At 36.6% G+C, this 27,358-nt stretch overlaps 1 protein-coding gene across 1 annotated transcript in view; it reads left to right on the plus strand.

Annotated features, from left to right (window-relative positions):
- Positions 1 to 27,358, plus strand: part of LOC113064079 (neurexin-2-like) — a 333,624-nt gene that overhangs the window by 60,572 nt on the left and 245,694 nt on the right. The window contains exons 2-4 of the mRNA XM_026234620.1: positions 2,402 to 2,476; positions 2,713 to 3,667; positions 19,628 to 19,648. Coding sequence (XP_026090405.1) covers positions 2,944 to 3,667; positions 19,628 to 19,648 — 745 coding nt within the window. The 5' untranslated portion in view covers positions 2,402 to 2,476; positions 2,713 to 2,943. The remainder of the gene's footprint in view (positions 1 to 2,401; positions 2,477 to 2,712; positions 3,668 to 19,627; positions 19,649 to 27,358) is intronic.

Consider the following 27,358-nt stretch of genomic DNA (forward strand, 5'->3'; position numbering starts at 1 on the left):
ACTGAAGGTGGGAGAGTGTTCTGTACATTCTGTATGGCACCTTGCTGCACAGTGATTTGCTTTTCAGGGCCAAATTTACAAAGTTGTGCCACATTTATTAATGGGAATTAATCTCAAAAACTTTTCTTATGTCTTTTTCACTTCTCTTGTTCCCTTATTCATCTGTCTTATTCTCTAACCACCTGCATTGTAGCTTAACGGGGTGATAAATTCACTGAAATAGTGCTGCTATGTGGGTATTTTAACAAAGTCACTGTTATGTTTATAAATTAGGTTTGGCCCACAATAATTTCAAGTAATGTGGCATGAAAATTCTAACGCACCATCAGAAAGCAACATTAACTTAAATTGGGTCTACACCAGATGTGAGCGGCGCGACGCAACGCAAGAAAATACAATATAACTTATTATAATCAGTGATGCTGTCTAAACTGGATGTGGCGCAGTGTGGTGAAACAAAATGCTGACAGAAAGTTCTAAATATTTGCAGTGCTTTGTCATGTCCAGTGTAGATGTGACGGCAAAAACATGGCAAGTGATAAGTAAATAAAAGTGTACACTGAAAATAGATGATTCAAATGTGAATGGACTGAACAGTTTTGAATATGTGAGTGAGTGAGTGAGTGATACCATCTTTGTTGGATGTTGGTTCCCAGTGACTTTACGGCTTTAAATTTGCTTTAGCCTAATTTATTTTCAAGATCTGAGGTGAAATATCTATTGTTGCTTTCACTATGGCTATAAAGATCATGCAAAATAATATTAAATCTCACATTAGACACTTTTATCATTGAATAAAGTGCATTATCATTGCCTGAGATTATCATTTTGTATGTTGAAAAAAAAAAAAAATCTAAAATTGAACAGTATCTATTTGAGAACGCTATGTCTAAAAGCAAAAATGTTCATAATTGTTTGAATAAAACAGACTACTGGGAGAAAATATTTATCTCCTGACCATCTTTTGATTATTTTAACAAAAGCAACAATATAATAATTGTAATAATAATAATAATAATAATAATAATAATAATAATAATAATAATAATAATGGTTGGCAGAATTCGCCCCCCCTCAGCAAAAACTAATTGAGGAACCCTGAACTAGGTCATTTATTTATTTATTTATTTTTATTAATTTATATAAAGATAACCGTAGCAGTAGAAGTAAATAATAATAATAATAGTAGTAGTAGTAGTAGTAATAATAATAATAATAATAATAATAATAATAATAATAATAATAACTAAACTTTTAGAGCTAACATTTTATTTATTTTAAAGATAGTATTATTATTATTATTATTATTATTATTATTATTATTATTATTATTATTATTATTATTTCATTCACTTAAAATGCTGGGCCATGGATATTTTAAGTCATACATTAAGTCATTTGTATATAAATTAGGCTTGATTTTTATTTATGTATGTATTTATTTATTTATTTAACAATTATGATTAACATTGATTGGGTGATTGATTGAGTTGTGCAATTATTTATAAATGTATACTATATTCACAAAAATCAAAAATTTGTGAAAAACTTGCCTCAGTTTCACCCATCTATTCTACAGAAACAGAAACCACTTGTAGTAATTCATCTAATGATGCAAATTATGGTACATTACAGTATCTGTAGACTCTCTGTATATGACTGATTATATGATAATGTAATTTCTACAGTGTGCTGTATATTGCAGTAGTCTGTTGTAACCTCCACAGCCTAGCACTCAAAACTGACCTGCAAGATCAGATGTTACTGTTAGTTTGCTTTAACCATTGAACAGTTATCACAGATTTGCATATTCCCTTGAATGAATGAATTCAGTACACATACAGTGCACCCAAATAAGAGGAGTATGGTGTGATCATGCCGCTGCATACTCCTCATTAATAAACATGCATCATTTACACTTCTCACCTGATACCCGTCTTATTATCTGTCATCCTCTGTTGTCAGATGCTATCACTAGTGCACTACTATGCTCAGCCACTATATGGGTGAAAGTGAGAGGTGTTGATTGACTGAGAGGGCTACAGGGGACTCAGAGCTGTTTAAAACACTAGCTGTGAGCTGGTTTGTGAATATTCATCTGTGAACTGGTCAGCGAATTTGCAAAGCCAATGTGGGGATCTGTCAACTACCCCAGTCCGTTACTCTGCAAAGTGCATTAAAGATTGATTTTCTTTATGGTCAAAGATTCTCGGCTCTGAGAGTTATACTGCCAGGTTTTGATTTTGTGATCAAACTGGCCTCCTAAAAGAAATTCACAATAAAAGGTTAGAAGTTATTGTACTGTGATGTGAGTAACAGACAGAATTTAGGGGCGCATGCTAGTTTATAACCAGTTTTGGTCATAAAATAACGATGTCTTCTTTTTTTCCCTTTTTTTCAGAGGCCTGGTCAGAGGATTTCTGGTGGTGATGTCTTGCTGGTGGAATGCAGATGCACTTCTCTAAGGGGAACTGAGGTTTGCTGGGGAAAGAAATTATGTATTTGACCTACCACCTACAAAACGAAAAATACAACCGCAGCAGTAATCCTACTTTCACCAGAGGGTGAAATGCATAAATCGGTCTTTTAACATGTCGAGTCAACTAGATTTTTAGGGCACTTTTAGATTTCAAAGCACTAAGTACCGTGTGAGTTTTTATATATATATATATATATATATATATATATATATATATATATATGGTCTTTCAGAAGTGTTCCTCAATGGAGTTACTCAGAAGAGCATCAAGATGGAGAATCAAGTGAAAAGAAATGCTTAAATATTAAGGGATTTTTAGAAAACTGGGACCGTACTATTTCTGCAGTGCTATTTTGGAAAAGGCCAGATAAATTAATACGCTAGACTGGGAATAAATATCTCCTCTGCAGTGGATTAAGAGAAACGGAACATTAGAAAAGGAGGATTAGGAGCACGCTTGGAAGATGATGACACGGAAGTGGAGGTGTGGTGCGAAGTTCTCGTGGGCCTCTGTTTGGCTGGGGCTCATGGTGGGTGTAGCTGTCAGTTCAGCTCTGGAGTTTGACGGTCTGCCGGGTCAGTGGGTTCGCTATGGACCCTGGGAGGCAGGAGCCACCGGAGAGCTAAGCTTCACCATGAAGACGAACATCAGCAAAGCTGTAGTGCTCTACCTGGACGATGGCGGCAACTGCGACTTTCTGGAGCTCCTGATCAACGAAGGCCGTCTGCAGTTGCGCTTCGCTATCCACTGTGGCGAGCCGGCCTCATTACACATGGAAACGAACGTCAACGACGAACGCTGGCATCGCGTGCTGCTTACAAGGAATTACCGTGAGACCATGCTAGCGATGGATGGGGAGAGCAAAGTGGCGGAGGTGAAGTCCAAGCGAAGGGAAATGATGGTGGCCAGCGACTTGTACATGGGTGGGATCCCACCGGACGTGCGTCTCTCTGCCCTCACGTCCAGCACGGTCAAATATGAGCCACCTTTCCAAGGCCTGATCGCCAACTTAAAGTTAGGAGAGACTCCTCCTGCTCTCCTGGACAGTCAGGGCGTGAAGAACGATCTGGAATACCTGTGTACCAAACAAAACCCCTGCAGCAATGGAGGACGCTGCTCCATTCATGACAGCGAGGTGCTGTGCGATTGCTCCAATACTGGCTACAAAGGGAAATACTGCACTGAAGGTAAGCAAGATGATGTGCTTCAAAGCCTTGCATAACACAAAGATGTTATTATCACAACGCCTAACTGGATAAAGCGCTTAGCTGTCAAGGTAAAATGTTTGCTTTTTAAGGAACTCAAGGGTTCAGGAGTTGGAAATGATTAAACATTATCTGATCTGGTCTGCCTGTTTTCTAATCGTTTGGTTGAGTGTTTCTCTTATATTTTCCTTCTGCACTTAAACTGCAGTTTGACTGGAAAAATTTTGTATTATCTGAAAATTTTAGGAAAGTTAGGTGGTCATGTTAAAAGGAATAGCTCAGCCAAACATGGAAATTCTGCCATCACATGGGTTTGGAAAAAATGAGTGCAATTTTCTTTCTTTTGTGGAACACAAAAGGAGACATTTTTGAATAATAGTCTGGTTGCTCTTTTCTACGCTATTACAATGAATGGTGTTTCAAGCTTTAAAAAGGGTGCAAAAAGCAGCTTAAATGTGGTTCATGTGAATTGTCCACTATATTTCAAGTCTTCTGAAGTCATATGAGAGCTTTGTGTGAGGAACCGACTAAAATGAAGACTATATTCACTGATAATCTTCCTCTCCAGTATTCGGTGAACCACTGAGTTGAAGTTTAGGGCAGATGGCAAAGTTTTCAGGGAGATAAATTGTGTAAATTGCACACAAAGCAATTACATAACTTCAGAAGTCTATGAATATAGCATGCAAGACAGGTGGAACACTTCTATGCTTTCTTAATCATTTAGCTGCTTGACAAACACCGTTCTCATTAACTTTTAATATATCAACAAGAGTTGACAGGATGTTATTTAAAAAAAAAAAAAAAACAAGAGAGATAAGAGAAAGTCTTACAGATTTGGAATGACATGAGGGTGAGTAACAGAAAAGTAGATGAACTCTTCCTTTGAAGCTGTGGTAATTCGTAAGTAATTCGTAAGTAATTTCTTTCATATTGTGACATACATTCAGGTGTAACAGGAACATACTTGGTTCCACGCATTGGTGCCAGATGAAAAGAGGTGTAGTCTTAGCAGACTAAGAACTGGAGAAGTCTGGCATAAATTATTAAATTTTTATTTTATTACAATGACAAGGTCAAAAAAGAAAAAAAAAAGATTTAGATCTTTAACAGGTATTTAGAGAATAGATGTGAATAGGGTGGATTTTCAATTTCATGCCGACTTTAATGAAGCGCTTTTACAGTGGTTTGTTTCAGATGGTCGGTATTACAGCACATTTGCCTTGTAAAATGCCTTGAGAATTTATAGCTAATGAGATATATTTGGATGTAGATCTCATTAGATCAAGTTCAGAGGGTTTGCATGTTTACAGCTGTTTAGAAAAAAAAAACTGTTTATTTTAACTGTAAATAAAGGATTGATCTGCAAAAAAACATCCAAACATATGTTACAGAAAGATAAGGATAGCACATTGTTCATACCCTGATATCAGCTTCATTCAAATCAAATGGTTTCTTTTAGCATTTTAATTATTACTGAAAAAGTAGCTAAACAAAATGGGTGGAAATGTAGTAATAATAAAGAGATACAGAAAATTCCTAAATATAAATGAAAAACATGTTACCTACCAAAGTAATCCACTAAATCATCATAGCATTATCACCATGCCACATCTTTAATTTTAAACCAGTATTATTATGCAAAATAAAATACAAATCACCAGTAAATCATATCCAAGCTTTACGGATTTATGTATTTTGCCAGAAAATGATCATGCCTACCTCTACAGACCTGTAGTAGAAGAAAAAAAAATGTTTCCATTTGTAATTCTAGCTGTGTACGATCTGTATGCATGTGTAGCATATTCCCCTACTAATTTGATGAAAACATGGACATGTGTTGGAACATGGGAGAGCAGTTTGCCATAGAAACTGTTCTAGGTGACATATGTAGACTAATTAGGGCCACTCAGCAATGTCTCAGTCCTTCTGAGAAGTCACCTTCTGTCATATGGCGGTACGGTGTTAAACCCGAGGCCAAAACTGCATGACTTCATACAGAAATATATTTGGCCCGTTTCTTCTTCTAATTGAGGAGGCAGCAAGGACAGTGACAGTGGCAGCTCATGCTTGGCTTTTCACTTAATGCAGTCTCAGGTTACCCAGTGTGGAGTCGACAGGAAACAGGGCTTCACTCTGTACCGATAGAACCGCCAGCATGAGTCAAGCAAGTATGTTTAGAATTAAGATGAAATATTCCAGTGCTTCAAACGAAGAGAGATATGTGGGTTGGGGAGACGTTAAGAACAGAAAAATAAATCATCCTGAAAGTTGATTGAGCAAATTGGATTTGACACTGGTAAGGACAATATTAAAGAGAACAATTGGTTTTTGCACGCCTTAAATCCTTGCTTTTACTCCAGGGATTATCCATTGGAAGACAGACTTATCAAACACAGAGGAGTATTTGAGTGTTTTAAAAAATGCATAGATAATCAAGAGTCACAGTGTAATTATTATTTCTAGTTAAGTGTTGGTATAACAAATCCTCAGAAGAATTAGCAGAGACTCATCCAACAGTGGTGGTTAATTACACGCATGTCTTTTCATATTTAACAATATTCCCATACTTTGAGTGGGAAGTGGTCTCCATCACCGTGCCCTTGTCAAACCTCCCAGGTAAAATTTTACTCTCTTTTACCCTCAAAGCTAAGAGGGCCATCAGTATCAATTAAGGCTGCCCTCGCCACTATGGAAATCTAGGCCAAAGCCTAGATATATAAGCAGCTTGTGCATCTTTTCTCTCGCATCTGCATCAGGCATGCTAATGAGTTCTCAACCCAATATATGAGCAGTGCATAAACTGCAGTGCTGGTCAGATGCTGCCACCCCTTCTGTGACGTGTGTGTGTGTTTGTGTGTCTAAGGTCTAAGGTATTATTACATTTTTTTTTCATAAGTTTTTATATTGAACCAACATCATAAATCAATGCTCTCTCAGTGGTCAATAAAAATGTAAGTCAGGCAGATAATAGGCAAAATGGTTCAGTTTAGTTGGCGACAAAGAGGCAGAACTTATGGACTGGCTTTATGGCTTTAACATTAACTAAGAATGAACATTACTTCTGGAGCATTAATTAATGTTAATTTCAGCATTTACTAATGCATTATTAAAATCAAAAGTTATGTTTGTTAACATTAGTTAATGCACTGTGAATTAACAAACTACAAATGAATGACAGTATTTTCATTAACTAACATTAACAAATATGAATAAATACTGTAATGTATTGTTCTTTGTATGCTCATGTTATTTAATACATTAGCTAACATTAATGAAATCTTATTGTACAGTGTTACCATATACAGGTGCATCTCAATAAATTAGAATGCCGTGGAAAAGTTCATTTATTTCAGTAATTCAACTCAAATTGTGAAACTTGTGTATGAAATAAATTCAGTCTATACAGACTGAAGTAGTTTAAGTCTTTGTTTTTTGTTTTTGTAATGATTTTGCTTCACAATTAATGAAAGGAAAATTGGGGAAGTTGTGGCCTAATGGTTAGAGGGTTGGACTCCCAATCGAAAGGTTGTGGGTTCTAGTCTCCCACAACCTTTCGGACGGAATTGTGGGTGGGGGGAGTGCATGAACGGTTCTCTCTCCACCTTCAATACCTCGACTTAGGTGCCCTTGAGCAAGGCATCGAACCTCCAACTGCTCCCCGGGCGCCGCAGCATAAATGGCTGCCCACTGCTCCGGGTGTGTGCTCACAGTGTGTGTGTGTGTTCACTGCTCTGTGTGTGTGCATTTCAGATGGGTTAAATGCAGAGCACAAATTCTGAGTATGGTTCACCATACTTGGCTGAATGTCACTTCACTTTCACTTTAAAAACCCACCAATTCACTATCTCAACAAATTAGAATGTGGTGACATGCCAGTCAGCTTAAACACCTACACTCAAAGGTTTCCCGAGCCTTCAAAATGGTCTCTCAGTTTGGTTCACTAGGCTACATAAACATGAGTTTATGCTGATCTGACAGTTGTCCAGAAGACAATCATCAACACCCTTCATAAGGAGGGTAAGCCACAAACATTCATTGCCAAAGAAGCTGGCTGTTCACAGAGTGCTGTATCCAAGGATGTTAACAGAAAGTTGAGTGGAAGGAAAAAATGTGGAAGAAAAAGATGCACAACCAACCGAGAGAACCGCAGCCTTATGAGGATTGTCAAAATAAATCAATTCAAGAATCTGAGTGAACTTTACAAGGAATGGACTGTTGCTTGAACAAACAAGTTGCTTGAAGTCCAGTGTTAAGTTTCCACAGTCTGTGATGATTTGGGGTGCAATGTCATCTGCAGGTGTTGGTCCTTTATGGTTTTCGAAAACCATAAAGTCACTGCATCCATTTACCAAGACATATTGGAGCACTTCACGCTACCTTCTGCTGACCAGCTTTTTGAAGATGCGGACTTAATTTTCCAGCAGGATTTGGCACCTGCCTACATTGCCAAAAGCACCAAAAGTTGGTAAAATGACCATGGTGTTGGTGTGCTTGACTGGCCAGCAAACTCACCAGACCTGAACTCGTAGAGAATCAATGGGGTATAGTCAGGAGGAAAATGAGAAACAAAAGACCAAAAAATGTATAGGCAAATATGCTTGAGGCACAAACCTGGGCTTTCATACCACCTCAGCAGTGCCAGAAACTGATCACCTCCATGCCACGCCGAATTGAGGCAGTAATTCAAACAAAAGGACCCCCTACCAAGTATTGAGTACATGTACAGTAAATTAACATACTTTCCAGAAGGCCAACGATTCACAGTTTTTTATTGGTCTCATGAAGTATTCTAATCTTTTGAGATAGTGAATTGGTGTTTTTTGTTAAATGTGAGCCAAAATCATCACAATTAAAAGAACCAAAGACTTAAACTACTTCAGTCTGTGTGCACTGTATTTATTTAATACACAAGTTTCACAATTTGAGTTGAATTGCTGAAATTAACTTTTCCACGACATTCTTATTTGTTGAGATGCACCTGTAGATGTATAGGCCTACAAATAACTTAGGCTACGTTTATTTGCATTGTTGCATGTGTCATTAGGCCTTTATTATTAATATTTCACCAATATCAAGTTCAGCGAATGTTTTTCCACATTATTACTGCCACGTCAGAGGTTATTCACTGTTATACAGTTTTTTGTGCGCCAAATCATATTATCATATTATAAAAGATTCAGTGCTTCACACAAGTTATTTGACTGTGACTTGACGACAAATGCTCAGATGGTCTTCTCTGCTCCTAAAATACACACACACACACACACACACACACAACAGTAAAGAAAACACTGTACTTCTTCAATAAACAGTTATTTTATTTACCTTCATACTGCAAACACGATGAGATGCTCCAAACTATGCGCTGCACTCCATTCACGAGAGGCGGGAGGAATAATGGGGTTTGACAGACAGTTTAAAGAGCTAATAGAGTTACGAGATTTAGTGGCAGTGGTCCAGGTTGAGTGATCCTTAGTTGTTATATTTCAGATTTGAGCTTGAGCTTCAGAATGTTTAGATAATGTAGCTTTTGTTGACCACTACTTGATTAAAAAAAAAAAAAAAAAAGAGCTTCTCTACTGAAAAAAATCTATTAGTTAGGGGTGGCACGGTTCAACTTTTTAATGGTCGGTTTGTTTCAGGGTTTTAGAGTCACGTTTTTGTACAGTTTGGTATGTGCTGTTTATGAAAAAACTATTATAAATATACTATTTAAAAAAATATATATATATATAAAAAATATATCCAGCAACAAAACAGCACAAATAAATACAATACAGTAAAAATACAAAAAATAAACTGGTTTTCAGTTTTCAGTTTTTTATATTTTTTTTTTTAGGTATAGTTTTTTCATAAACAGCACATACCGAACCTTCCCAGTAATCAATGTAAAATGTAAAACATTTCATATTGGACTGTATAAATTAAAGATGTTCTTCATTAAAGTTACAAGAGCTTTTCAATCAAGAGCAGTGAGTGTTTTCTTTGTTGTTGTGATCCAGCGCCCTTATACAGTAGTCCTGCATACGTTCAGCCGGCTATGTCTGCTAAAGGATACTTACCAATGCGGGCATTTTGACATAATTTTTGTCTGAATTTGTCCATTTAAACAATACTTCAGAGAAAGATTTAAGACTTTTGGCTCTTAAATGTTTAAACTGGCAAAGCTTAAATTAGTTTAGTTTAAACACATATTAACGTGTACTACTCAGGTCTCATCTGTGAGCACGCGCTATCACCACCAGGGTGAAATGACTACTCATATTCCAGCATACGGCATTCGCTTAGAACAAGAGTGAATAGTTTGTCCATCGCTGTTGTTGTGATGTCTGGGAAGCCAGAATGGACATCCATGAACAGAAACATATATTAGCTGAACCCAGTTTGTTTTGCGTGCTATTTATAGCAAACCATATTACAGGTGCTTTGTCAGATTTAAGTTGAACCGCGTCCCAGCGTGTGCTGAACTGTGCGTGGAGAACTGATTTTTTTCAGCGAACCGCCCCACACCTAATGTATATATGTATATATAGCATTAACATGGGCCTGCAGGGAGCTCTTAAAATCAATACAGTTACCATTTTAAATGGCACATAAGCAGAATTGTACACAGGCACAAGTGTTCCGCATTAACTGAATGCTTTTATACGCCTGGAGATGATGAATGCAGTCTTGTAGGTCTGGATGAGATTCTGCTTTATCATTTATACTGCGGTATATCCTCAATGTGGTTTGAAGAATCTGACACCAAGCGAAAAACTATAGCAAACAAAAATAATACATTCTGCAAACTGTAACAGATGGGTTCTCTTCTCTTCTCTTCTCTTCTCTTCTCTTCTCTTCTCTTCTCTTCCCATCCATCCATCCATCCATCCATCCATCCTATTGAAATAGTATTATTAAATATTATTAAAAGTACCTATTATTTTCTGTTGTATTTTATAGTAATTGATTTCATTCATTCATTCTATAACTTGTATTTATGAATAATTTGTACTCAATTAATGCAAACCAATTATTATATATTATATTATATTATATTATATTATAAAACATTATATCATTTTATCTATCATTTTTCTAAGTTATTTTACACTTATTCACTTGGTAGATGCTTTTATCTGAAGTGATTTAACAGCTCACTGACATTGAATTCCAGGATACCTTTGATCAAATCACGGCATCCCTGGGAATCAAACCCATGACCCTGGAAATGCTAGTGCCATACTGTTTGAGCTACAGCGGTTTCAATATTGCAAAACAAGCTGTATCATTATGTATACCGTTACCATGATATACAATTACTCATAAAGTGATATAAGGTTTTGGTCATGCCGCCCACCTTTACAGTCAACAGTCTTTTATAAAAGCAACAGCAAAGCATTGAAGAGGTCTAGTTTGCTTCAGACAAAAACCTTTTCATGTACCGCTGGACTTCATTCCTTCTCTGGTCTTTTTACTCTGAATGTGAGACTCAATCTGCAGAGGCTTTTCTTTAAGTGTACGGGGAACGAGCATTCATTGTGAAAACAAGGCCATCCGCTCTCCAGGATTAAATAATGTAGACTGAGAAGTCTGTCTTATTTATCAACACAAATTAGTCTGGGTTGCCCTCAACATCGAGCTGTGTGTGCCAAAGATGCAAGCATGTCTGCATTTTGCTTTCAGACAGGCATCTGCTGCCATTGTGCAGTTTTGTGTTTCTTTTGGGGCCAAATCGCAAGCGAGTGAGATTAGCTGCATTCACCCGGCTCAGAGTATGTGTGTTTTTGCCAGTAGCCAGTTGTGCGTTAATCAGCACCATAGTTTACCGCACTTGGCAGAGGGCACAAGAAGCCAAATAATGGTTTACACACTAGGCAACAATTCAGCAAGTAATTAAAACAGGACATGGAATTTTTTTTCAGCTGCCTTGTTAATTTTGCTTGGTGGCCATTTGCAATACAACACAGTCCCTGTCTTCTGAAACCTCATAATAGCTTCCTGCGAGGAACAGGCTGAAATTGAAGATGGTTTTCATTGATAATCTTCCCCTCCAGTGAGCTGTTAACTTGAAACTGCTGACCGAATCAGGAGTAAATAACGTTTATTTCTGCGTGAAATATTCCTTTTAATGCAATTTTTTTTTGATTTACAGATGAACTGCGGTTAATAGAAGGAATGAATTAGTGTCAGTGGTATTACTAATAATGTTAGATTCATTTGAACACAGTAAGTTCAAATATCAGTTCCACATATACGTAGATACATAGAAATTGACATCTATTTTTGGAGTCAGTGGGAAAAAAATCTGCACACGAGAATGAGAATTCATATAAAACTCAGTGTCCCTCATGATTCACCCACTTACTTTCTTTCATGCAATGAAAACTCAGTTATTGGTAGGTCGACATGATCTATCAACACACCACCTGATTTTAGCGGAAGGCCTTTGCAAGGTCAAAATGAACACCAGCTTTCCTCCTCAGAGGAGAAATGATCTTCGTGTTAGATATTGCTTGCACTTGCTTTCTTTGTTTAATAAAAGGAGCTTGTTGGAGCTTGTCAGATTTGCTTTTAGTCCTAGGGAAGACACCCCAAATCCCATCCCTGTGCACTCAAGTGCATTTGCTGGTTTGCCTGTGCGGCTTTGCATTTTCAAAATCCTTATAGTGGAAAATAAAAGCAGACTGCATAGCGACAAAGGGGTACTGCCGGAGTTCATATTCTCATGGTTTTCATCCACAAAATGTCAGTACAGGATTACTCGTTGCTTCTTTAGCTTACTAATTAATAAAGAGTAATTCTCATTATATTAGTTCTTAAGTGCCACTGATGTAATTGGAGTAACATTTATTTGTTCCTGAGTGTAAAAACATCAAATGGTGTATATAGAACATCAGAAAGCTAGGATCAGTGCATTATCGAATTCTATATTAATGACTCTTTCTTCAATTACAAGCACTATATGTCTTAGTGGGTGCTGTTTGATGATACAGTATATATAGCTAATAAGGTGAAGAAATTATGAAGGTTAAATATATTTTTATTTTGTCTTTATTATAATACTATTTTTGAGGTACAGTGAAATTAAGACATTGCTAATGTGATTTTCAGCCTCTGTGCTCTTTATGCCTGATTAAAAATCATAACTTTCACACATACAATTATGCAGTATGATCAAACGAACTGTTGAAGAAACAGATAATGAAACAAGCTGCCAATAAGTTGCTGGCAAGAAGCCATGCTACATGTGAGAAGCTGTTTTGTGAAGTGGGTGACACCTATATTATTGATTTCCTGTAATGGCAATCAAAAAGACTGATTTCATATTTTAGCTCATGTAAACAGACACTTCCTCTATTGTTGTGGTTGATGGAGATGCCTCGTCTTATCCGAGTTAACACTGGAGGACCTGATTCAGATCAAGAGAGGGATTAGCGTCACTTCACTAAATAGAGACAGATTACATGCCACTCTAGCTTTTTCAAACCGACAGTCTGAGATCATGCTAATAACCCGCGTGGCGCTAGCCTAGCCACGCTCATTCAGAGAAGCTCCAGACGCTGTCACCATGTCAACTCTCATGGCCATGCTCAATTCATTACAATTCTCCGGGACTTTGTTCCCGTGACCAATTTGAGGGAGCAGAGGAGAGCACTTGTAAAGGTTAAAGCGGCCTTCATGATTTATGGGCAGCTGACAGTTTTGCATGGCCTGATATCCAGAGCCAAGCAAGCAGCTCCCACAAACACAGTGTGATTAAGAGATTTACTGTCTCGCTCCAGGCAATCGAGCAGAATTTCCGCTGAGGGTTTCGTGTCGTCTTTTGTCCCGGCTTTTGTTGTGCTTTCAGATTTCCCTTGCAAACATTGCTGGGGTGCATTAACGTCTCTTTCGCACGTCATGCACCTCTGGAATCTGATAGACACAGTCCATATCACCTTTTCATTGATACAGCAGTCCATTAAGATTTGCTTGGAAACCTCAGATTTAATTTGTAACTGTTGAGCGACCAAGATTCGGAAAATGGATAATAGATCAGGGCTCTCTCTCCTGGGTGCTCCTTTACGTGCCGACTTCTCCATGGCCACTTAATGATGAACGTAAGATAACATTCGCAAAGATTCCTCTTTAATTGGCTGTAGGGTTAGGTCTCTATTTTCAGTGGCCATGCAGAAGCCGCTATGTGTTCTCATTAGTGTTTTAGAGCAAGGATTGTTGCCCTCCACCTTTTAAGAGCTGCAAAAAGCTCCTCTCACAGCTACTTTCTCCTCATTATCACATTGGCAACGGTGATCTGACCTACCTTCCATGACCAGACCGTCCAGCCCCACACTAGTTCCACCTAGCAAGCCTTTGACATTGTCCCCTGACTCCTATTATTTCACAGTAAAGGTTTTCCAAGCCTCGCTTGGACCTGCGCTTGCCCAAGTCTGTCCTGTAGTATGTCATTAACGTAGCACCTGACCTTTTGGCCTCTTGGAGTACTTGCTGTGGAAGTATTCGCAATGTCATCATATTCAAATGATACAATGAACATATGATTATTATTATGCAAGTAGAATATTTAGCTTTATGTACATTTATTGTAATGTGTTCCTTGGAGGAGGATGAGCCTGGTTCCTCCTTAGCATTTGCTCATTCTTCACTTGATCTTGGGGGGGATTTTTTTTCCACAAAAAGTACACTGAAAAAATGATATGGTACAATATATATTGTAAGTTCAGTGGTAAAATAACCTTCTGATGATGCTCACTAAAAAATGTTGGGTTAAAAATAACCCAATAAGTAACTCAACTAAAGATAAATACAGATTAAGTAGAAAAACAATACATTTGTTTTAAAAAGAGGTTTTACGTTTTAAATGACAAATGTAGTCAATTTTGGTGAGCCTAGTATTTAATATAAATATGCATGAATAACAATAACAATTATTTGCATGAATTCAAAATACATCAGTGAACATTTAGAACACTTGGCAAATAAATGTACACAAAAAGCACAGATATTCAAAATACACCTTAAATTCAAAACAAATGTATACAACCAATATAGATGAAATACATGTTAAATTCAAAACACAAATATGCACAAACAGTACAAATGTTCATAAGAAAGTGTACATCCAGTATACCAAAAAAAAAGGTGCACATATGGTTTACCAATTCAAAACCTACACAGGTGCACATATAATAAACATTTAAAACACAGATGTGCACAGACAGTACAGAAATATGCAACCTAAACATTTTTGCACATACAGTATACAACTTTAAATAAAAAATGTGCACATTCAGTATACCAATTCAAAAACTACACAAATGTGCACACCATGGACACACCTTTATAATACTTCAAGAAATAAACATATCCCTAATAAAAAATGATACAGTGTACACCATATGCATTGTGTTATAAATGCCTTAAAAGGATAGTTCACCCAAAAATTTAAATTCTGTCATTAATTACTTAATTCTAAACCTGTTAAGACCTCCGTTCATCTCCAGAACACAAATTAAGGTATTTTTGATGGAATCTGACAGCTCGTAGAGGTCCTTTCACGATCAACGTCCAGAAACGTAGCAAGGAGATCGGTAAATTAATCCATGTGTCATCAGGGGTTCAAACGTAATATTACAAAGCTATGAAAATAAATTGTGCAAAAGACTTCGTCACCCTAGCGCCATTTTGGAGAGTACCTACTAAATGCAAACAGCGGATGATGTGTGAGCTGCACCACGCAGATACGTGTTATGTATTATTTTACTGATCTCCTGGCTATGTTTCTGGACGTTGATTGTGGTGGTACCCTTGCTGAAAATGATGAAAACTGGAAAGGAATTTTCGTTGTATCCTAGCACCAAGAGATGTTGATCCTGGCTTGTCTAGCTGTTGAGGTAGTTGAGCACATTAGTGCCAACCCTGAAAGGATAAATCAACTTTAGTTGGCACATATGATAAACATTCCAGGGATTCAATACATGTTTACAAATTAATCACAGAAAAAAAAAAAAAAAAAACAGCAGTGTTATACTGTGTAAAAGTAATACCGAAGCAGTGTTGTAGTGAATTAAAGTAGGTTAACTCTAAAAGTAATGAATGACCATTAGTCATGACACCTGTAAATAACAAACAGAATCACTGAAGGAAAGAGTTTATGTAAAGAGCAGTGTAATTTAATAGGCCTATATTATCCTTTTTTGGATTTAACTTTTTCTTTAAGGTAGTAATATTATAGCTGTCTGCATGTAAACTATTTGAAAAGTTACAAAGTACGCCAAAGGTCTTTCTATCCAACTTGAACTGCCTATGATAGTCAATGGGGGTCAAGTTCTGTTTGGTTACCGACATTCTTCCAAATGTCTTCCTTTAAAAAAAAAAAAAAAAAAAAATCATACAGGTTTTGAACAACTTGAGGGGTAATTTTTTTGGGGGTGGAATATCCCTTTAATTCTCAAAAGTATTAATGAAGATACAACTGGTAAAATAGCCAGCGCTCAAATAGTCTGATGTGGGTTTTAACATTTCCACATTTAATTAGCAGTTATTTAAGCAAAGGGAAGTACAGATTCTGACTTTATTACTAAATTGAAATGCCTGTCCTTACTTTGGTTAAAAATGTCTCATTTTATGGTAAAATTCATGACTTAAAGGGTTATTTCACCCAAAAATTTAATTACTGTCAATAATTACCCATTCTCATGTCGTCCCAAACCTGTAAGATATTCTTTCATCTTCTGAACAAAAATAAATATATTTTTGATGAAATCCGAGAGGTTTCTGTAACGTCATTGCATCTTTGAAAGTCCAGAAAGGTTTTAAAGACATTGATAAAATAGTCAACGTGACTACGGCAGTTCAACCTTAATATTATGAAGCAATGAGAATGTTTTGTGTGCAAAAACAAAACAAAAAAGCTGCTGACATACGCATTTGACATAGTAAATGCAGTTCAGAACTTCCGTGTACTTACATCTGAATGCCGAATCATTATTGGCCGGCTCCTCCGTCAGCATCCCATGGATGCATCCGCCTATACTGAGCCTGAGTTCTGATGTAAACACTAAAGCTCTGCAATGACCTTTGAGTTACAGGCAACTGTGGCAAATAACTCCTTTAAGGTGGTAGAGGGAGAAAAAGTCTTGGGAGAAACTAGTCTACACCAGAGGAAGCAGTTCATTACCATTAACAAACAAAAGTCTTAAAAACAACAACAACAAAAACTCTTATACATCACTAAATTAAATAATTAATTGCCTTGAAATTTATAATATTAAATTGCAGTGATTCCACTGTTGTAATCTTTCCTTTACAAAGGAATCCATTATCTAAAAACTAAGTATAAACATGTTTAGTATTACACATTTAATATAAATGCAAAATTGTTATAGCTTCATTAGAAAAAGAAAAGAAAAAAAAAAACTATAATTGCAGGCTATTCCATTATTCCTGTAATGGATTTAATACAACGTGCATGGCTATATTACACACCTGTATGGAAGGTTGTTTGTTTACCTTAAAATAACACTTTTAAACAATTCTGATACACTGACTTATAGTAAGACGAATGGATTGTCTTCTGTTTTGCGCTCCACTCTTAAACGTCTGTTTTAGGAGCAACCTTATGTAAGTTTGGGGAGCTGGTACGAATTTCCGCTGAAAGATCGGATTGCCTTGTGGCTGTGCTTTTTCGTTTGGGTTTTGTACATTTATAACAGAAAATTCAGAGAATTCAAACGCTTCTCACTGAAGGTGTCTGTCGCATGACTGATGTGTAAGCTCAGTTTTACTGTGTGGTATGATAATGGTTTATTGAATTTATGAAGTAAATACGGCAATTTTTATTTCAAATTTTAATTAGTCTGCTAAATATTTACTGTAGATTTAATAACATTCTATAGTGGAAAATGTGTGAATTATGTTATATTTTTCTTTTCTTTTTTCTTCTTTGTTTTCAATTGAAAAAAAAAAAACTAATTCTAATTTTAGAACTAGCATTTTATGCATCCAAAATTCTCACAAATATAGTCGCACTTTGCCACTATAATTATTTCATTTTTATAATTCTATATTTTATCCCCCTGACTAGTTGCACTTGTTACTTCAGTTTTTGAGTGAATTAGTCAGAATTATCCACAAATAATGCTTTTTTCACTCAAAAACTGAGATGCATTAGCTCAGATCAATAAGACTTGCAATCAATTAGTTCCAAAAACAAGACTGAGATACAGTACTTGGTGATCATTAAGTGTAATGAGAGATTTACAAGCAGTTTTTAAAATGCCATCAAACTGGGTAAAGGATTTTCAACACAGCCTAAGGCTTTAAAATGTTCTACTAGATAGACTACATGCGAGTCAAATTAGATATCAAAATCTGACACTATTTTTATAGTTCATAGAAAACCGATTATTTCAGTCTTTGTTTTTATTATCATAGTTTTAAATGTAGTAATTCACATTTTCATTATGGTTTTTCATGGTTTAAGATCAATTCTTATTTCAGTTTGTCGTATGTACACAAGCCACAGACAGTTAAGACAGCTGAGACATCTCTCTCTCTCTCTCTCTCTCTATCACACACACACACACACACACACACACACACACACACACACACACACACACAATGTGCAGTTACTATTGGCAAAACTCTGCATTTGAATATTCAGTAGCAAATACTTAAACTAATAACTAAACATACTTCCAGTAGCTGATTCAGAAGCCCCAGATTGTCCTAGCAAAGTCAGAATTACCTCCTAGGTTCATGAAACGGTCGTCCATAAAATGCGTTGCTGTTCTAAATGCAAAAAATATTCCTAAATGCATCTTATTTCGCAAGGCCAAATATAGTGCTTCTGATTTCGCTTAGAGACACAGCATCTCCCTGACATGGTTGCTTCAACACTAACTTTGGTTACTGAAACCACGCCACCTTCTCTGCATGAACATTTGGGCGGCATTGCACAAATATTTGCACACAGTGACGTAGACATATATGGGGGCGTGTTTGAATGAGCCATTTTAGGGGGGTGTGGCAGAGTCTTAACTTTTATAAAGAATCTTATTGGATTTGAAACTTTAGTCTTTGCAACTTTACAGATCTTCTTTATGCACCAAGAGCTTGTATAAAAGTTCTTAAAGTTGAAGAAACTCTTATAGATTTAATCGTTGTATCTCAGAAAACAACACAAGCAACATGCTTCCCACCTCCCATGAGTCTAATCATCTAGACATCTACTATAAACAGTCAGCAGTAATGACAATAACATTTGAATGTATGACTTGATTTATGACTCAAACAAGTGGTGCGTGCATTTTTATCATGTTTTAGTCAGACTGAAATCTACAGTAGACTCCCGAGGATGGAATTATGAGCTTTTTAAAGTTTCCGCCAACAATATTTGTAAGTACTTACTGTATACTCAAGTAGTGGTATTATAGTTCACATGCCCTCAAAAATATCATGTACGTTTTTGGGTAATACTATTAAACCACTCTAAAATGACTTTCACCCTCTAAGTTCCTTAATTTACTTTTCTTGAATGCTTATCTTACCGATGCATATGATTTTTCTTGGATCCAAACAATGTTTTGCTCCCACACCTGAATATTTATGAAGTGTAGGATTACAAGTAGACCTACATAATGTTATTAAATTTATATTTGTAGTAGTTTGCATTTTAGCCTGTTTTCCATGTAGCATTTGGATAGACTGATTCTTAATATTAGTATTTGGCATTTAAACATGATATATTTACTTAAATATGAACCATAACATAAAACCTCATCTAACTTGATATTTTGATAGCCTCACCTAGCAATTACACACAGGTACTCTCTTCAGCAATGGCATTTACTCTGCTCATTATGGTTTTAACAGGCAGAATGACAAATGGTGGATTCTGTGTTGTTGATCTATTGTTCTCTGTCTTCTTTCCCATCATTCCTGCTGCAGCTCTCCAGCAAGTTTTAGGAGGTAAGACCAATGTTTTGTCTTTTCAGATCTGATATGCTAGAGCTGATATTGATGCTGGTGTCATCCTTCCTTGCATTGTCAGTTTGTACTGCAGTTCTGCTGACTGACTAGAGTGGACTAAAATCACTCACCTGCATGAGAAAGACCAGATTCAGCGACAGATTTAGCGCACGCGCCACACCGGCTATGCGCGAGTAAACACTCAACGGTGGACCGTTTATGTTGTGGAGGATTTTTAAATGCTCAGTCTCCAGTTTTGCAGGGCCGGAGGCTCGGGCCTCCAGCTTTTAAATGATCTCTGAATTAGATCTGCTGAATTAGAGCGAGTAAGTGCAAACCAGGCTAGGATTAAGGCAGCTGGCAGTGGTCATGCAAAACCACTCTGCCATATACAGCTCATGGGGAAGATAAATCGAACCTTGCAGTTAGGCGTAGGAGATGAATCCTGCAAGGCTTGAAACTTCACAAGTCACACATTTGAATGCTGGACAAGATCCCAAGTATATATTATGTTTCCAACACCTTCTCTGTGAATGATAAAACTTAAACGCCACAGTTTGTGATGTCCGTCTTTTTGTTTTTAGCTCCAAGGACCTTGATGTTTTATGTGGATGGATGAGTTGAGTATAAATCCTGTGGAAAATTCATCACCCCGATCTTGATTTTTAAAAAAAGCTAGCGATGAAAAATGCCTCTGATCGAGGAAATCCATGATGCCTTGGTAAATTAAAATGTATTATATTGTGCCTCGGGAGCTGATGTGATGTCAGGGATTGAAAATGATGATGTAGTGCATTCTTCAGCAGATGTTAAAACACTGTTAACAGATGCACTGAAGAAAGTCAGGGTTTTTTTTATTTCTTCTTTTGTGAGCAGTTTGAAAATTAAATAGTAAGACCGATATAGTGAAAAAAATGCGTTGTAACTGAGGTCATGAAAAAGGAGCAGTCTATTGTGAAAAGGTCTGCTCTATTTAAAATGTTCACTCGATGTTATTGAATCGCTTGTGATCATTGGCGGTGTCTGTAATGTATTCGTTCTCAACAGAGGAAGGTTATCTTTAAGGCCACGGTGACACTAGTGGATGACAGAGGCCTTCTTTTATAACGTGCTTTTAGCCTAGACTTTTAATCATCCTCGGTTTCGCTTGTGAAGAGCTCAAGCGCTAGGACTACACGGACATCAAATGGCAAGAATTGGACAGAGATGTGCTATATAAATCAAGTGCTTGTGTCTTTATTGGATTAAAGCTTTCACAAAGTGTCAGCACTTTGTGTCTAGTGCAGAATGCATGAAAACAAAAAATGACATTCATTCAAACAAACTCGAAACCACTCCGCTTTTTTCGTCACCTTCCCTGGAATACAGTGTGACATCTGAAAAGCTTGATTTAGGTGTCACATCAGTTTGTGTATGTACAGCATTAAAAATCTGTCACATGGAGATCCAGTGAGTGTTTGTGGATGGGCCTGCTCGTGTTCGGGTGGTCACAGGAAGATGGAGGTGTTGTAGCAGAAAGCAGATATGAGAAAATGTATTTTTGTGTTGGGTTGGATGTCTCAGCCGTGTCACTGCGGAAAATAACATCTGTATGGATTTCTGCGATGATTTATGGCAGTTTCGTGCTTGTCTAGTTGGAGTACCAAAAATTACAAAGCTGATTGACCGAAATGAGAACTCGCTGGTTAGGAAGCATTCAGAGTAATTAATATTTAGAAACCAAATTATTTTATCCGAGGTTTCTGTTCAAATCATAATCATCATGTTTTTCACAATATCTTAAAATGATGAGTTAACATGAAATAACAATAAATTGTACTTTTGCAGCATTTATTAATCTACACTACCATTCTTTTCTTATTGAATTTATAAAACGTGACAGTAAAGATTTACAAATAAATTTTCCAATAAATGCTGTTATTTTAAACCTATTTATCAAAGACTCCTGAAATAAAGTGTACAGTTTCATCAGAAACATTAAGCAGGTCAAATGTTTCAACACTGATAAAAATGTTTCTTGAGCACCAAATGAGCATATCGGAATAATTTCTAAAGGATCATGTTACTCTGAAGACTGGTGTTATGCTCCTAAAAATTCAGCTTTGCCCTCATATGAATACATTTCATTGAATGTCCTTCACCAAATGCTAACTACACGCGACACGATACGATTTCAGCGACAATCAATTTGGCTGTCCACGCTGGATGTGACATAACAACGTGACTTGACAGAATCTCTCAAATATCACAACCATTCAGAAGTGCACTGCACTTCCAATGAAATGGACATGTTTATCATCTAATCATCTAATATTATACTTTTTAACATCATTAAAAATACATTTTCACAGTTCTCAGTCTTAACGTACATGTTTGCTTAATTTATTTTCAAGTTCTGAGGTAAAATATCTATTGTTGCTTTTTAGACATTTTAGTATTATAAATGTCACGCAAAATGAAAATTTTAATATTGAATAAAACACATAATCAGTACCTGAGATTATCATTGTCGTTTTTGTTCAAGCCGTGAGGTTGCAGAAATAGAAACCAGTTCTAAAATAGAAACTTTGCGTGTTGCAATCGTCGCGCCACATGTAGTTAGGACACTGTGTTAAAATATATAACTATTATTTTGAATTGTTATAATATTTCACAATTATACTGTTTTTGATTAAATAAGTGCAGCCTTGATAAGACACTTAAAAATCATAAATCTTACAGTCTCTAAACTTTGTAATGGTAGTGTAGGCTAATTTTAAACTTTTACATCTTTAGTAAATAATCATTTGTTAATGTATTGCGAATAAACATGAGTTAACATTGAAAGATGGCACTTAAATTTATAAATTAATAAATGCTGTGAAAAAAAAAATGCTCTGTTCATGATACCAAATGCATTTTGCAACCTCCTTGTAAAGCATTACTAACTAAACAAACATCTCATTAACTATTAATGCACTTTGTACAGCCACAGAAATGCTGTTTAATTTCAGCATCTGTCTTTGTGCCATTTAATTTTCTGCATTTGCTTGGATACATTTCAGTGACACAAGCTGTTTTCGTCCAGACAGTGTTGTTGACGTCATACATGAGCAACATATATTCAAATAAGAGCGTTATTTTACAAATTACAATGTTTAGAAATGTACAGTGTTTAACTTTGAATGACCCCAGGATTAATTACTAGCCCACAGTAGAAAATGAACAGTGAGAAGTAGATAGATAGCCCACGATCACGTTTACCCAGGGTTTTAAAACAAATCTCTAACATCCCTGCAGGATGCCATGCTTTACTCACATTTACACTTGTTACTTCGTGCCGAGGTCATATGACTTAATGGTGTGTGTTAGGGCTGGGCGATATATCTAACGATATGATCATGCGCATCTAATCAGTAAAGCTGCTTCCTTGATCACTGATAAAATCGCCATCACCTGCTTATAATTGGAGTGGCATTTAATAGACAGAACCGTAGATCGCTGACAATCTACGCAATATCGCGTTCATTATCGAAGGCGATTCATCTGCGATAATGAACGCGATATTGCGTAGTTTGTCAGCGATCTACGGCTCTGTCTATTAAATGCCACTCCAATTATAAGCAGGTGATGCCGATTTTATCAGTGATCAAGGAAGCAGCTTTACTGATTAGATGCGCATGATCATATCGTTAGATATATCGCCCAGCCCTAGTGTGTGTGTAAAGAGCATGTTTTGGGATGTTGAGATGGCTCAGTTAGCCGTCTGTGCTCTCATGCATACCGTCAGCTTCAGGATGTTAAGAGTCTTATCATACCCCTGCTTCCATCCTTAGAGGAAAAGCTCTTATGTCACTACTGCTCACTTAGGCATCGGTGCCAGTCTTAAGTGCCAGAGCATAATCCAAAGCTCAGCTCTTCTGCATCCAACTTTTGCTCCAGTTAGGTATCGCAGTGCAAGCTTGACCGCAGTGACCATGACCGTCAGCTGCCCTTGAGAGCAGTGGCATGTGAGGACATCAGAAGAGCAGGTACAGCTGGCACAGCCATGCCCAATCCTCCCAGTACTTCAATGACCTTGATATAATCCACCATCTGAAGGAAAGCCTCCAGGAGTTTTAGACTAATCCCCTCTCCGCATATTCAGAAGTTTCTCACTCAGTGCCGTACAGGAGCTAATCAGAGATCAGGTTTTGATATGCAGTAGATAGAGAATCCGTTATGGCTTAGAGTTTTATGTACTGAGCATTTGCAAAGCATCTAGTAGCTTATGAGACTCTGACAGTCACTTGCTTCCTGAGAATTCTTAGTATTCACAGATGGAGGCAGCATGTGCTTTTTCGCTTTTTATAATGTTTATGATCTTGTGTGTGGCAATAACGCTCTGCTCCACTGCAAGGCATTCGTGTTTCTGCCACATCAAATAAACAAAATCCATCCCACAGGTCATTATTTCACACATTATTATTTGAGATATTATCTAGTCATTTTGAGTTAGAGTCTCTCAAAATGATGATCTCTTATAGTCTTGATTTACTTTATTGTAAATGTATAAGATAATATCTCATTGTTTTGAGCTGCTTCAGAAAACATATTTGAATCATTTTAATGTCATTATTTTAAAATGTCAAATTACCGAGTATCTAGGGTAGTTTCTTTTCTTTAAAATAATATATATATTAAGGAATATCACTTGAAATGTCTCAAAATAATGATATCTGAAAGTAATGGTTATCTCAAAATAATCATCTTGAAGTAACGAGATATTTCAAAATGATGAGATCCTATGTGATTATTTCGAGTTTGAATCGTTTCTCATTATTATCTCGTTTCAAAATAAATGTTGTTTTGAAATGATTTATTTAAATGAAAGCCCTATCTTGATTTTAAATTATTTTTGAGTTGGTTGCTGGGTCTAGTACATCACAAATGTAATATCTATCTACTAAACCATCTCGAAATAATGAAATGTTATCTTCAAATAATTTCATCGTTTAATTGCAATACCAGATTGAGTTTCTAGTTTGGGTATCTTTTAAAAAATGTTGATGTTAACATTGTCTTAAATTTGTTATTTTGAAATGATGAGAGCTCTCTATTTTGTTTTCTCTCTAAATAATGTGTGTGCAGATTTTAATTATTATTATTATTATGTAGCAGAAACTGACTTCCATAGAATTCAGTAAGCTAGCTAGCATCATTTTGCCGTTTCCACACCAACATAGGGACAGGCCAAAATGTGAGGATGGAATTATGTGGAGTAAATCCCGTAATTACTTCTTCTGTTTGGATGAATGTTATGAAACCACAAAAGCAATATTATATATCATATTTCTAGTCGATTGTCTTGAAATGTACTATATTCACCAAGACATGCATATTAAATCATCCTGTACATTTTGCAATCTGCATTTTATGGGCCAAAACAATCCTTGTAATGGAAACACGTTAACCCAAATAAGCTCTTGATTCGCCTGCCATGAATTATTTATTTGTTTATTTTTTATTTGCTCACTTCGTATTATTTCAGCATGCAGTTCGATACTCGCTTGCCATTTTTAAAAAAATATCTCCCCTCTTCCAGAAAACTATTTGTGAGGTAAACACTTTTATGGCCACGTTATTGAACCATTTAAACAAATTGATCTCTTGAAAACCACTTCCATCCAGATTAAGCCAGACAGGTGGAGGTGAACGGCCAAGATAACAGAGCAGGAACAAGAAAAGAAATGTGAGCGAAAAACAGGCAGACAGAAAGAAATGGAAGGGAGTGGGTTAGTTGCACCGGCAACGTCATACTAAGGGAGACACGGGAGCCTGTTGCTATGCCAACGCAGATGGGCCACCGCATTTCAATGCAGACGTCCACAGCAGGCCTCTCCACGTCAGACAGCGCTGTGGCAATGACGCCTTGCATTTGCATTCTCAGGAAATAAATGTTTACATGAATCATATGCTCCTTTTTAAAATACCAACACCTCAAGGCTACCGCTGCTCTGTCCGCTGTTCAGTTCAGTGGGTTTCATATTAAAATGTGCATCGCTAGGAGGGAAGTGAGACTTCTCTATGAGCCATTACTGTCCGTCTTTGTATCTCTTGGTTAAATTAGCTGAATAAATCGCCCCCCTTTACAAATTGGAGAGAGTGAGAGAAATTGACGGTTGTGGTAGAATAGCTGCTCGTGAAACGGCTTAATGGAAAAATTCCTTATTGCACCGGTGCATAGCTTTAAAAACGTAATAGAACTAAGAGACTGGAATCAATTTATATTCAATAATTATTTTTGACTGTGTGCTTGTTCCTTTTAGTTAAGGCTGTTGAGCAAGAAATATGAATGTAAACGCAGTGTAAATGCCTCCATTTCACAGACGAGTAGCTCCGCAACCATTTTTTTCGCTGTGCCAATCGTTGTTTAAATATTTGTTAACAAGGTTTGTGTTGCTTTTTAATTCCCGGGTGGTTGTGTGCTCTCTTACTATCTGTTGATGCAGTTGGCTTTTTCGCTGTACTCCATTATATGCCAGTTTATAGGTAATTTCATCTTCATTTTTCAAATTTGAGAAGTCACTGTGGCATAAACTGTTATACGAAACAGATGTGACAGTTGAGATATGACTAGTGGCAGATGGAATCATGGGACTGACACTTTCATAGGCTTTTGTGACTGAAATTAGAATGAAAAAGAGGCAAAAGAACACCATTGCAGGTGTCAGAAAAAACTGCTAAAACACATTGGAGAGGAAAGTCTGGATATGGGGTCATTTATAAATAAGAGGTTCTCTTTATATGTCTAAAAGTGTGAGGAGAGGCGCATAAATGATGTATCTTCTTCAAAGGCGACGCCTCTTAGTCTATGGGCATCGTAACGTAAGGTGTCACCAGACCAGATAACTACTGTATTCAGACATATAGAGAACAACATGTTTGCAGTTTTTGATGGATGAATGGGAGAATAGATAGATAGATAGAAATATGGGTGGAAAGATGTTTATATATATATAGATATATATATATATATATTAGGGCTGTCAAATGATTAAAATCTTTAATCAAATTAATCAGAATTTTCAGTAGATTAATCAGGATTAATCACTATTTGCAATTACACCTGAATCCTAACCATTTTTTTTTTTCTGAAATGCATACCAAAAGATAAATAACAGGACACAGATACATAATTTTCATTTGTTGATTCATCAATATGTGGTTCTTTTTTTCTGAATTTCAAAAGTTTAACATTTACTTAGATCAAATTTACCTGAGCACTATATCAAACCATGCCATTTAACTACAGATAGTGTAAGAGTTTTAAGTGAACCAGTGGTTAAATATAGCCACATATCTATGAAATTATGCATAGAGAAACTCGAAAGAATGAACTGAGAAACACAAACATGCGCCACCATCACACAAGCAGCACTCTGGGCACTCTTGTTTTTGGGAGGTGTTCATTTGCTCTGCCACAATACTTTAGGATCGATATTTTCATGTTCTGAAGGCTTCAAGTGCCAGTAAAACCAAGCAAAAATGCATATGCTTTCCCAAACAGCTGTAATTTTCGCTGCATTGCATGTAGGCTTTCTGCGCATGCGCAGTGTGAAACACAGGACGCTATAACAGGAAGAAGCTCCAGCTTATCAACTACCAAAGTTGTCTCTGTTTATCGAGCCTGGCATGAATGTATTTGAGAGTAACTGGGGTATTAGAATTCAGAGATTGACGAGACTTTAC

The sequence above is a fragment of the Carassius auratus genome, chromosome 46, assembly GCF_003368295.1.
Source record: "Carassius auratus strain Wakin chromosome 46, ASM336829v1, whole genome shotgun sequence".
In the NCBI taxonomy this organism is placed as follows: Eukaryota; Metazoa; Chordata; class Actinopteri; order Cypriniformes; family Cyprinidae; genus Carassius; species Carassius auratus.